General features: G+C 44.3%; 1 protein-coding gene across 1 annotated transcript; it reads right to left on the reverse strand.

Annotated features, from left to right (window-relative positions):
- Nucleotides 1–222: 222 nt before the first annotated feature.
- onecut1 (one cut homeobox 1) lies at nucleotides 223–7,524 on the reverse strand. Its single transcript, XM_035158512.1, has 2 exons — nucleotides 6,419–7,524; nucleotides 223–2,406 (listed from the first exon to the last, which is right to left on the reverse strand). The coding sequence occupies exons 1-2, from the start codon at nucleotides 7,458–7,460 to the stop codon at nucleotides 2,126–2,128; spliced, it is 1,323 nt and encodes a 440-aa protein (XP_035014403.1). The 5' UTR covers nucleotides 7,461–7,524; the 3' UTR covers nucleotides 223–2,125.
- Between the last annotated feature and the right edge of the window lie 6,917 nt (nucleotides 7,525–14,441).

The following is a 14,441-nucleotide window of genomic DNA, read 5'->3' on the forward strand; positions in this document are numbered from 1 at the left end:
CAGGCACCTGCCTGGCCGGTCGTGTGTGTGTATCTATGGTCGGATCAGCACATCTGCCTATAGCTACATCAGCATTACCATCTATGAAGCTGTAATCAGAGCACAGATGAAGCAAGAGCACGCAGAGCAGGGGTGCATGGGTTGAGTGCAGGTGGGAGGCGGGGGAGAGAGAGAGAGAAGAAAGGAGCATAGAGGGAAAAGACAGGAGATGGGGGAGGGAGGGGGAGACACACAACATCTTTTTAACACACCACTCGTAGAGGCCGTGCAATGAGAAAAAATCTTTGGTTATCTTTGGTATCATCAAAGTGATAGAAATCACGTATGGAACTTGAGTGAGGTAGCATCTTTGGTTCACACTATAAAACATCAGCAGGTCTAGACACGTTCTTTTTTGTTGTCTTTTGTCGTCTTTTCTCTGTTTTTTGGTTTTTCTCTCGGAGACGATGAAGCAGCTCTCTCTCGCCTCTCCTTAAGCACTTGTCTCTGATGGATGTAGAGCTGCTAACCCTGGCCATGAGGAGGACGATGGCAATGGGCCAGCTTAATATATCTAAATGCTGTGCTTGCCCTGAGCCAGCCCTGTGTAGTGCTTTCCCCCTAGTGCTGAAATGCATAGCTTACCAGGAGAACGGTGGCAGGACGGGGAGGGGAGAGGGGAGCGCTGGGAATTGGCAACAGGGGGGGGGGGGCTTTTCGTATTCAGGTGACGAGCTGACATTGCTGTGTAAGCACCTGGAATTGATTCGATCATTGATATCATCCCCTCCGCCCCAACATCTCTGATGAGGAGATAAAAATCAAATACGTATGAGGTGCGCGAGGGATGACGGAGCTACGCTGAACGCTTGTTATCAGAGTGGTGACACAGTTTGTCCTCAGAAGGAAAAAAAAGGCATCAGAGGCCATCTGTCTACCTCACAGTGTCAAGACCACACGTAGAGCCAGCAGTGAGGAGAAAACACCCTAGAGTGGATTTGTCTTTGTTTGCGGCTTTGAACGTTAAAAACCAGACCTGTAGAAACTTACAGGAAAGGTTATATCTGCAATGATCCATCTTCACAAACAGCATTTCACTTTCAGTTTGATTCAAAAAGGCATCTATAAGGCAAACGTCTTTAGTTAACTTTCAGGGTTATGTTATAATGTGTTATTTCCAGTATAGCTCAAAATAGTGAATGGACCATGAACAGAAACATTCTCCTCTTCTATAACTAACAGTCTGTTTTAAGGAGGTAAGGGAGGGAATGAGGTAAAAATATTATCCGCTAGAAAATACACTCTTTGGTCAAATTACTTTGTAGCATTTTCAGTGGTTTTTATTTCTAAGTTGCAGGAGAGGCGTCAGGGTGTAGAAGGCTTTGGTTTCTCACTTTTAAATTATTCAAACGCTTCAGCATGTTGGAAGAAAGCACTACCATGTGGGTTGAGGTTGGGGGTTTTTTGGTTTAGTTTTTTGGGGGGGGTTCTGGGTTAGCAGTCTACATGTGGGCTTCCCCATGTCTGTCTGGAATGCTTGATAGAGAGACAGACAGCTGGACAGACAGACAGATAAGACAGACAGTCCACCGCCATCCATCCGAATGAGGTTGCACAACAATCCGGTCGCTCCTGCAGGATTATTTTCTTTATCGTTGATTGGCCAATCCCACCAGAGCTCCACATTCTGGCTGTTTTTCAAGGCTGTGGACAGCTGCAGATCACACTGTCAATAGGCTGATTAAACCTCCATTTAGGGACCCGTCATTAAAACCAACCAATCAGATTAGAGATAAGGATGGTGAATGATAGATTGATACTGGGGTGGGGAGGTAAGGAGGGCTGTAGTAAAGCTAGAGACCAGTGACAGTGAGAGTGTGTGAAGGTGGGGGGGGGTAAAATTATAGTCTTTTTGCAGTATGTTACACATAAATGTGTTGCTGAAACAAACATTTTAAAGCAGGTCAAACAAGTCTTTGGTTTGTTTTTTCATCTTTGGATACTATAAATATCGATATAGTACAGGTTTAAGGGCAAAACGTTGCTTCAAGGTCTTTTTTTTTAAGTTTCTCTTTGTTTCTCTTAAGTTTTAAAGCTTTTCCACCGAAGTTAAGTCAGTCCATGAGTTGGTCAGATCAGTCCGTCTTCAGGCTTTGATGCAGGAGTTGGGACCAGGGTGACCGGAGCCGTCGTCCACCCACTTATCTAGGCTCCGTCGGCGTGCATTCATAAAGAAGTTGCTGACCGTGGTCAGCTCCAGGCCCAGCTGCTGGGCGATGGTGAGCTGCAGCTCTTTGGATGGACGCTTGTTCTCCTTGAAGATGGCGTGAAGCGTCCGCCGCTGCACATCTGTGAACACCAGCCGGGGCTTCTTGGACATGTTTCCTCGCTCGCTCCGGCCGTGGTCCTGTTCCTTACGCTTACACGCTGTGGAGGATTCACGACAGAGACACACAGAGACAGAACAAGAGAGGGTTTGTGAGTGAGAGCAGAATATACTTGTGTAAAAACAATAATTATGACAGAAAACTGGAGTGAGAAACTTCTCTCCATCACACCTCAACCCTGCATGGACAGAGGTTCTTCTCCATATCATCTAACCCTATAAATCTAGTTTTAATTCTATTCTATGGTTATTAAAAGTCAATAACAACATCTGAACTCTAATCTGTAAATGCAAAACAAGATTTCTTCCAGTGTTTTTTTCATGGCCACAATACTCCAGTATTAATTGAACCAAATAGAAACATATTTTGACATTTTTAAGTGAAATACATAGTTTTTATATTCTGTCTCACTCATTTTTTTTTTACTAGGACTATATAGAATTAATTCTGAGTGATAACAATATGCCTCTACTACATCTCTGTGTCCCAATGATAAATGAACAATTACACAGACAAACAAATGAATAAACAAAAATGCAATAGCTGGTTTGTCTAATATGTCCTCCTGACTGGTTTGACTACACTGTTTGCAGTATGAAAAACAATTGAACTCTCATCACAGGACTAATATATACACATTTCATACTCTGACACTGTCATGGTGGAGACAGCCCTGAAAGAGACTCTTTAAGACCTTATGTGCTGATAACAGTTCTTCCTATATCTTAGAAGACTCAACCTAAAAGAATCATGCAGCAGCGAAGGCAGTGTTACTTCTATTCCAAGACACTTTTTCATTGAGCAAACCATAGGATGCCTGGGAAATAATGGCTGAATTTAAGTTTTCCGTGTTTCGTTTAGGACCTCGGAGCAGCTCAAGTCCCAGAGCAGACGAGCCTGTCAGCCCGGGAACAACGAGCGCTGTCCACGGTGCTGAAAGCAGCGGTGCGCCTCTGAAATAAACTACATCTGTGGTCAAATAAACTGCATGTATATATAAAAATATATATCTAATGCTGGAAAGAAGGAGCCGTGGGTCCGTTTGAAAGATAAAAACCAAACCTCCCTTCAGCTAATTCATTGTCGTCATTGTTTCGTTTTTTCTCTGCAGCACATCCACACTGAGGTTCACCCGTGAGCAGTGACCAGGAGGGGGCAGACGTGAGCTGCTGGAGCCAGGCCCATCACGGAGGAAAACGCTGAACACCATATTCTGACCACAAAGCCAGTTAAAGGCAGTACGGATAAATTTGACTAATATATTAAATAATATTTAATTATGATTCACCTCAAAACACATTGATGTAAAAAAGAAAACGATTGAATATAGAGAAAATCAATTTTTAACTTTGAACAGAATTTGGAGAAAAGAAAGCTAAATATATTTTCTAAGCAAATAAAATTTACGTATTCTATATTAAATATGGGATTTGTGTATATTCGTAGTTTCATAATGTGTCTCATTCAACTTCACGTGGGTTGGATGTTATGTGCCATTAAAATCCAAAGGTAGCTTTATTAAGGGAAGTTTAATATCAACATAAATTATTATGCTAAATCAAATAAATTAAAACTTTTTTTTTTGCTGAACCCACTCCTCTTCTTTTAACACGCCCTCTCTCACATGTGTGCTAAGGTACAGTGCAGCGGCCTGTGCGCACGACCATAAACTTGCGTCTAATTGTGAGTGTGAGCAGCCCGGTGTCTCCAGCGCTGGTAAATATTAACAGAGAGCTGGAGCTCCTCGTGCGAGGGGCTGCTATAAATCAGCCCGAGTGAAGGCCACTCAGACAGGAGGAGCAGCCACAGAGCGACCGGGCCCCGGCACAGGAGACCCGGGCAGAGAGGCTGCTTTTCCCAGGAATAACAACGGCCTCGTTATCAGGTTAATCACACACACACACACACACACACACACACACACACACACACACACACACACACACACACACACACACACACAGCTGCTGCTCCCAGCTAATCATTACAAACACACAGATAACTCCACACACTCAAACAGACTGCACACACACACACACACACACACACACACACACACACACACACACACACACACACACACACACACACACACACACACACACTGGACCTACACTGACACAGTGTGACGATAGTCCTGCGTTTCATCATCTCACAGAACAACAAACAGACCTCTGTGCTGAACATGCTGCGAATATTCATCTGAAAGACCAGAACCCACCACACATTCTAAAGCTTGTATCCTAATTTATTATAAGCAGGTAGGTATTCTATTCTATTCTATTCTATTCTATTCTACTCAGGCAAATTCAGGTGGGTAATTGAATTCGTGGGAAAAGCAGAATAGGTCCAAGATTAATTTCAGAAGCCTAAAATCAATAAGTGTATCACATCTACTTCAGCACACGATCACATCTAGTTCACCGGAACGAACGGATCAATATAATGGCGCTCACTCTATTCACTTCGAATTAATTTAGTATTTTTTTAACTGTGAAATTTTTACTTTTTACATTTTTATAAATTTCACATTTATTGTTTGTTTTTTCAGAAAGACAGGATTTTCCATTTTTATTCAGGAATTTTGTTTTTATAAAAAAGTTGAGGATAAGAACATGCGTAAGAAAATGTGAAAATATATAATTAATCAGCACAGACCCCGAGACATTTATTTTCCCCATATTGCGAGAATCGATATATCTTCCTTAAAACAAACAAAAATAAAACATCACCAGTATAATTAGTAGGCTGCTGCATGGTCTGATTTGTGTTTTAATATAGGCTGATCACGCTAATGATCCAACGATGACACCCAACTTTCAAAAGTTAAATGAGGTTTAATCATTTGCAAAAAGTCACTCACTCACACACACACGCGCGCACACACACGCACACACAGCAGATGGGAAAACTGAAAAAAGAATCAATTGCGATTATAGTCTACGAGCACGCACGCAGACACAACGCATGCAGCCGCAGCCTCACTTTTCAAAAAGCCAGAAGATACAGTACAGGTCATCGATCAGGCCTATTCGCGTTATAAACATGCATTGGGTGTCTGTGAACGCGCACGGACGATTTGGGGCCTTTATTGCGCGCCCTACTTGAGTCGTGCCCACCTCAGGTACAAATGAATTAAGCATTATCAGTTCATTTGAGAAACCTCAGTCAAGACAGTGTCAGTTTTTATCCTATTCTTTTCTATTCTTTTCTTTTCTATTCTGCAATCAAGTCCAATGGGTTTTTTTTTTCCAAAGTGAGAGACGGACCCATTCACCATGTAAACAATGACTCCAGCTTCACATTTAACTTTAGTTTAACACAGACTCTCCAGTACACGCGCACAAACACACGCTTTTGGCTCTGTCTGTTTACACCAGGACTCAACACCAGAAAAACGCTGATCAGTCGCATCTTCACCAAAATAAACACATTCCTAACGATTTCTGGACACAGGATCATCTTACGCACGCACTCGGTCGGTCGATATTTTGAGGTGAAATGACATGAGGAGAATCAGTGTAGAAACAGAAAAGCGATGTATATTGATATCAGGTCACCTTAGTGATGCACTTTTTTTTCAGCTTTGGCGACTTCACAAATTGTTAAACCCGCTCCAGGAAGATCCCCACTCTACTATCTTTAATTTGGAGTCCATGGATCATTCAAATAACCAGGGCTTCACCAAACACTGACGCACGGCCCGGTTCCTTGAACATTTGACTTCCAGCATCTTGTATACAAATTCAATGTCTGTAGACAGTTGGTGGAGATATTTCGCTATAAGACATTTGAATAAATAAAATATAAGCCTGGAGGTGAGTTGGTCCTGAATGCTTCCCTAATTATTGTTTACGCTTGGAATGCTGTACAAGCTTTGTGGTAAGAACTGCAAGATGACCTTTGGTTCCCAGCCCACCTGACCCCATTTTCAATAAGGTAGCATTCAGGGCCAGTGATCCTCCTCCATGCTTATTTAGCGTCTGTTTTTTCTCATCAACACATTCAGAAAAAAGAAAGCAAAAAGGGGACTTTACCGAGGCTTCGCTCACCTGCGAGCCTGAGCGCACTCATGCGTTGGAACTCAGGCTCCTGCAGCCACTTCCACATGCGGCGGAAGGTCTCCCTGCCGGACTTGAGCTTGGACCAGGGTTTGGGGTTTCTCAGCAGGTCGGACAGGGTCCCCTGGGACCTGCAGAGGACCCGCTGGGCGAAGATGGCCTGAGGGATGCTGTAGCGCTTCAGCTCCGTGGTGATCCTCTGCGCCACTTCTTTGGTATTCACCTCCTCCATCTGCCCCCCATTAACGCCACCTCCTCCACCCCCTTGCTGCCCGGGCCCGGAGGCCTGCTCCCGGCCGTTCCCCAGCCCCTGGCCGTGCCCCTGCGCGCCAAGGTGGGCGTGCGGGTGGTGGTGGAGGCCATTGATTTGCACCATGCCCGCCGAGGAGCTCATGTGCTGCTCCGTGTGTCTGCCGAGCATGGCCGGGTGGTGAGCCTCAAACCCGCTGGGGGTGAGCATCTTCTCACCGGGCATGGCGGCACCGGGATGCGCGTAGGGGGGGATGCCGGCCTGGGACGTGTGTATGCTGGCCAGACCGGAACCAGACAGCGGGGACAAGCTCTGGCCCATACAGGGATCCTTGTGATGATATGCGGGATACAGACTGTTCATAGGAGCCAGACTCCGGTCCTCTCGCATCAGCGTGAAGCTGCCGCTGACGTTCCCGGGGATCCTCTGGTGGGGGTGCGGGTGCGGATGATGGGGATGGTGGTGGTGGTGGTGGTGATGATGGGGTGGAAACTTGTCCGACACCGTGGAGATGGGGGGTAAGGGCTGCAGGGGGGTTAGGGTGGTGTAAGTGCTGCTCGCACTCATGCCATGGGGGGCTTCGCACATGCTGATGGCCGGGTGCAGGTGTCCGGGGTGGCCGTGGTGATAGTCTCCGCTGTCCAGGAGGGTCGCCATGCCCATTGCGCGGTGGCCCAGAGCCCGGGGGTTCGGACGGGAATGCAGGTCCCCGTGACCGTTCACGGACTCATGGCTCACTCCGTGCATGTCGCCAATATTCTCCATCGACAGCTGTGCGTTCATGATCCGGGCAGCGCTGTGGACGAACCATCTATCTGACCTACCGCAGGGAGCTGGTGCCCAGAAGTCCTCCCGTCCAGGAAAGTTCAATCTTCTTTTGTTGCTTTTCTTGTGTTTTTGCAGCCGCAGCAGCAGCAGCAGCCTCTGCTTCTCTCAGTTCCTCCAGTGGTTTTGGATTATTCTCCTACCTCTGGTACTCTTCTGCAAAATGGAAACTCCTCTTCAGAATCCCCCCGTTTTTCTGGTATATACATAAATATATATTTTTAATTTTTTTTTCTGACTCTCTTTATATTTCAAGCCCCCCCACCGCTAACCAGCAGTCCTTGCGCTCCGATCGGGTGCCGCGCCATCTCTCTAGTCTTCAGCCCTCTTCCACCGCAGCACAGACCACTGTCTGCACATGCGCACTGAAGACACACATCTCCTCCAGTGCTCTCTCTCTCCCCCTCTCTCTCTCTCCAACACACACACACACCGCCCCTTGCTCTGACGTCAGCTACCTTATTAAGGAAGGGAGGTATCAAACCACCTGCTAAAAGCTGCCCACCTCAATAACCCATATTCAGCCGCCTGTAGCCTTCCCTGACATGCGAAAAACATGCTAAGTACAAACATCCCTAATATAATCCTCACATGATAAACCCATTGAAATGAACTGAACCATCCACCAAAGGCTTAACTGCTATTTGTTATTTAGAAAATGTTAAATCCATTAATGAGGCGTTAACTCTCAGTCCTCCTTAAATGATTAAGTGCAAATGAAGTCAACTTCCGGGTTCATTTGGAGTTGATTTTCTGAAGTCTGCTCGAGATTCAAAACCTCCAATGAAAACACGCTCAGTTTCTCTCATTGTAGAAGAAAAACAGAGTTTACATGAACTTCAACAAAGATTTAATCAAGTTAATCAAGTCATGTGCACACACACACACACACACACACACACATACACACGCACACACAAACACACACCTACACATACACACACACACACACACACACCACGCCCCTGCCAAGTATGTGGTGGCGGTTTAACCAAACGAGAGAGGACTGTAGTACCTTCTCTTTTGATAGAAAAAGATGAGCAGATGTGTCTTTTGTTCAACCATTAGGCTTAACGAACCAAGCCCAGCATGTGTGTGTGTGTGTGTGTGTTGTGTGTGTGTGTGTGTGTGTGTGTGTGTGTGTGTGTGTGTGTGTGTGTGTGTGTGTGTCCTATTTGTAGATGGACTCATGCACATTTTAATCCTGAAGTGTAAACCTTTGAACCAATAGCCCCAAAATAAAAGAAATATGCAAACACATGATTGAATCAATTCAATTTTATTTTTGTCGAGAAGAATTTACACATTTTACAAATTCACGTGCATCTCTGTTAAAACAAGCCAAGGCCCTGCAGGAAATGACATGCTGACACTCAGTATAACATGTTGCTGTGGTGCATTATGCAGGATCAAACTCAAACGCCTGATAAAAGTGGGCTCCTACACTGACATGTCGTCAGGGGCCGTTTATCCTAATAGAGCGGTGGCGCAGGGCGTCCTCGCCGGCCGAGGTGACAGCTTGCAGCGGTCAGTGTCCTGCTGGACCCCCCGCTGAATGAGGGACATGTCAAAGGTGACGCTTCAAGACTCCCAAAGCCAACATCTGCGGGGGGACAGATTAACCTTTCAGACTTTTCCCTGTCCCGGACCTGCTATTGGGCCCCCGCATCTGTCAGGGCCCCCCACAATAGAGCCAACGCTCGGTTGAACGAGTTAAATAAAAAGAAAAGAAAAAAAGAAGAAGAGGAGAAGAAGTTAAACTGTCTCTGATGTGAAGTCAATGTCAACGGCGTGTGTGTGACGTGTGTCGAGACAAAGGGACCCTAATTCCTCGAAGTGTGGCCGACCAACCGTGGAGTGCTGTGGACATAATGGACTTTAGATGCAGCCAATAGGGCTGACAACAGGGAAACAAAAACACTGCCAGTAAAATGACATATTATCATTTTCAAACAAGGTTATTATAGGCTACTTATCACGACACTTTAATCAGAATTCAACCAAAAATATTTATGATTTTACAATCAAGCTATATGGGTGCATTTTATTCTATATAATACAATAACTCTTTATGATAAAACTTATATTTTTGCATTGTAGTCCAGTTTATAATTTTTTATTTAGTTGCACACACACACACAAGATGTACGAAAGAGAGAAATATGAAAAGCCAAGGTTTGGCCTCACATGGCTGCAAACCTCATCTACACATTCTCATGCGGATCGATATGCTGCTGCCATGTCTGCACGACCTGAGCTGTGTGTGTGTGTGTGTGTGTGTGTGTGTGTGTGTGTGTGTGTGTGTGTGTGTGTGTGTGTGTGTATATTGGCTCTCCATGGCCATTGTGCATGCCCAGATACAGGCCTGCACGGGCCCTGCGAGCCGCGGTGACATTTGCTTTTGCAGAGAGAGTATAAAAGTGACACGGCTTCCTGAGCACTTCTGCACGCAGGATATATTTCACGAGAAATTTCAGATCAATTAGCGCGAAGGAGACGTAGTGACGCACGGATCCATACATGTGGTGATATGGATATGAAGAGTTTGGGAACAAAAAAGATGAGCTATTCATTTCCATATTCAGCCGTATAATAATAACAAACTATACACCAGAGCAAAGTGAGGATCATGCGGGCGATGGGCACCTGAAGGGACCGTGTCAATTAGCCACTTATGCAGGTCTCACACCGAATATTAATGAGGGGCGAGAGAGAGAGAGATAGAAGAGAGAGAGAGAGAGAGAGAGAGAGAGAGAGAGAGAGAGAGAGAGAGAGAGAGAGAGAGAGGTGAGGATCAATATTTCTGCTGCTCTGCAAAGTGACACAGCGTTGTAAGCCTTATAGATGCTCAAAACGACAATTACAGCTTGTTTAGGAATCTGCCTTTTGCTAAGAGGCACCTGGTGAAACTCGACTTTTATAAATGAGGTTACTTCAGTTCGGCCCATGCATACATATAAATATATATGGTCATTTAAGGCCGCATTATATAAGGGCGCATGCACGTGGAAACCGAATCAGCCTTTTGGAAATGAACGGCATTGCTCTTGATTTTGTCCCTTTGCTGCAGCTAACTAAAATACTGGTCCACCTTTTAAACTCCAGATGCGGATTTATTGTATGATTTAAGCACAAGTAAACGACATTACGGAGAAATACAGATATGTTTATATACAAATATCTGGAAACACATATGAAATGATTCCTCCCTGCGCTCTTTTCTAAAATAAATAAAGAAGAAGTGAATTGTAGTGTTGGCGGTTGCATGGCCTTTACAGCATATTTGAAGTATAGGCCTTGAAAACGCACCACACCGCGCCAATCGATACTGAATACAATTATAATTCTTAGAGGAACTCAGGCCTTTGATTCGTTAGAATAAACAACATGAAAATATACGGATTTTATACGAGTCTGTGTGTGGCATTTTAAACGTATAAGCACTTATATATCTCATAATCTTTATTTTTTTAAATAAATATATGATTTAAATTAGATATATTTTTTTCTCAAATATAAGTATACTTACAACAAGAATAACGGTATCATAATTGTAACAATTTGTAGTTTTATGTGTATTTACTTTATTCTGAGGGATAAAAAAGTGGCTAGAAAAAAAGAGGCATCAACTAAAATAAAAACCAGTTCGGAGATGATAAACTAAAATTACAGAGATGAAGAGGGATCATCTCCTTTTTAAGCGTCTCATAATCCCGCATTTGAGCATTTAAGACGTTTTCTAAGTAAAACCATGAGTTGATATCCTCACCGCACACGAGCAAGTAAATCCTCAGATCTCCACACTAATAAAACTATTTTAATTCCCCCTCCCCTCCATGTTCAGTAAGGAATTTACTTTTTATTTCTCCCCCAATTAATTAATAAAAAAAATGCCATCATGGCCGAGCAGCAGACCGCGGACCTGCTGCCTTGCTCAGGGGTAGATCAACTGCCTCTTCGCCCCTTCTGTGTTATTCCGCGTCACTTGCTCTGATTCGTGCGCTCATGTGAGATTAACAAGGCATCACTTTACATTAAGGTGTCCATATGCCGCCCAATTACTCCATGCAACTTTGGTGAGACTCCAATTATGACAACAAAACCATGTTAACGATAGCCAAACCCTGCAGCCCCGCGCACCGTGCACGCTGCTCCAAATGTGCATGTTCAAATCCAACGTGACTTCTTACGCCAACAGACTGCGTGTGGCTCAATGAGCAGTAATAGAATTAAAGAGGATTAAAAAAGCGCCATAAACAATCTCTAGTTTGATGTTTTTCTCCGCCTTAATTTCTGTATAATTTGACATATTCATAGTTTCCAGCTTCCCTTTGTGGGCTTTTTATTTGATCAAATTGCAAGTGAAAAATATTTGACGTGTTGGCAATTTACATAGTCACGATAGAGGAAAGAAACCATTTGACATTACATCTCAAACAATACAGAACGCAAATCATTAACCTCCTGTTGAAATATTTCCTGATTTAGACATAACTATCGTCCCGAATTTATCACATAATAATAACAATAATTATAAGGGAGGATTATTTTAACAATGGCTCTACTTAGATTCACATTTTTCTATATGGATGCCACACCAGGGTGGGGCTGCTTTCCAACATGTTTTCTGGCATAATCATTTTTCTGGTGCGTGTACAGACCCACCTCTCATAAGAGAAACTGTTTCAGATGAACGCATTTTCATGGAGGTTGCTATTTTTTTTAAGAGTTTTTACTAAACAAAACAACTCAGTCTGAGTCCTATCATGCGTATGTGTGTGTGCACATGCATGCAGGCAGCTATGGTTGATCCTTTACAGTATCTATCAATTATTACAAGGCAGCCAGTAAATGAAAACCCCACAGTTTGACTCTACAGATACACAGAGTTGCATTCTGCAGAAAATCAATCAACCATTCGTTACGTGGCCCGCTGCGGATTGACCATGCATTAATATCATTATAAATATTATAACCACACTTAATGAAGTGGGATCTTTCACGAAGCAGACTCTCCTCCATGCAGACTGTGGTGAGTGTGCAGAAGAGGAGGCAGCTGCTGTAAGTTTGTGCGCAGATGCATCAGGATGCAGGGGAGCAGTCTGTGCGTCAGACCTGGACCACATGTACTCCTTTTTCTCCGTGCCTCCTCTCAACAGGGTGCCAGGGTGCAACATGTCTGCATTTAAACTCCTCTTCCTCTGCGCAACACACACGCCCGCACCCACACGCACCGACAACGCACACACACACACACTGTATTCCTGAGACTTTACCGCAGGATCCTACTCTGTCATGCATCTTTGACAGCTCACTCCCATGCAGCCGAGCACAAAACAACAAGCAGAGCTGGAACATCAATTTACATCAACTCTTTAACTCCAACTTGCAAAAAAGCAGAGGACGCACTCGCATCCGCGCGTCTCCTCCCTGTGGTCTCCCCCTCTTGTCCCACCCTCTCTCTCTCGACCTCCGGCTTCCAGCTTCTCTCCAGAGCCGCACGAGTCCCAAATCCTGACCGAGGTAAACATCCTCCAGCCGCCGCATGCAGAGTCTCCGTCTGCAACCGCAAATTATCCGTCCCGCAGCAAATAAAGCCTCTCGTTTCCCTGCTCCGGTACCGAGCTTCTGTCCGTGTGCTTTGGTCGATGCAGGCGCATTTGAATAGGCTGGCCGGCGTTGTTATGGATCCGTGCGCGCTGAAAGAGAATCAGTATGCAAATTGTTTCAGTATCAATCGAAAGGTTCGATCCGCCCGTGCGTCAGCCCCTTTGGCACGAGAGGCTCCGGGCTGCATAAATGTTTATAATGATGTTTTACCACACACACACACACACACGGGGATAAGGATGAAATAAAACAGTGGACTATTAAGATTTTACTAAAATATTCTTCTGAAACAGAATAATTAAAATAGACTTTTCTGGATGCTGCAGGTGGATGTGCATGAAGCCTCCATGACTAAGACGCAGAGCCATTACTTAACTCAGCACATTTTTATTGGTGAAATAAACCCTCAACACACACTGGGTAACGATAAACTATTTATATGCTATATATTAATATTTAATCTTTGATCGATTTCATTATGCTAGTCATCATTGGAGGACCGAGTTCATGCAAGTACAGTTTTGTTCACAACTGAAGACTGAAATCCTATTTTTCATTTTACCATTAGAACACAGATTATTGCAAATCACATGTCTTATTTTGAAATGAGTGATTGAATATTTATCAGCGATATGAAGTCATTATTAAACCTCATATGACTTATGAGCTTATCGCTTATTGTAAATGTCACATTGGTTCTGTGTGTTTGTCATATTCTGATAATCTCATGAAATCTGGCCTTAAGGGAAGTGTAACAGTTCTGATAAACACCTCCCAGAAAAGAAGCCCCTGGGTGAGGATGGATAGAGAGGGGGAAATGAAAAAGGTTAATTACACAATGTGTGTGTGTGGGGAGGTGAAAAATATGAGAGTATAGAGGGAGGAGTGGAGGAGGAGGAGGGGAAACAAGAGTAAAGGTAAAACACACAGTGCATAGGTGGTGACAGGAGCGGATCTGAGAGTTAAAGCAATCAGGAGCAGGGCGGTGAAGATGAGGGAGAGGAGAGAGGAAGGGCAAAGGCAGAGGTGAAAGGAACGACCATCATGAGGGCAGGGAGAAGGAGAGTGTGGTCAGGAGGAGATAAAGCGTGGAGTCCGTTATCCATCTGTCCCAGGGTTAGAGTTTGACCAGCTGAGGGGGTCAGGGGTGAGGGGTCAGTGATCCTGTGGCCTGTGGTCAGTGTACCCTGGCAGATACACACAGGGGGACAGGATTATTAGAGGGATAATAAAAGGTGGATGCACAGATAGACCATCCAGTTTTAAGATTGTATTCTCTTAAAAGAATAATCTGAATTAATTCTATTTAAAAAAGTCAAAAATAAAGTG

This window comes from Hippoglossus stenolepis, chromosome 1 (assembly GCF_022539355.2).
Source record: "Hippoglossus stenolepis isolate QCI-W04-F060 chromosome 1, HSTE1.2, whole genome shotgun sequence".
Classification (NCBI taxonomy): Eukaryota; Metazoa; Chordata; class Actinopteri; order Pleuronectiformes; family Pleuronectidae; genus Hippoglossus; species Hippoglossus stenolepis.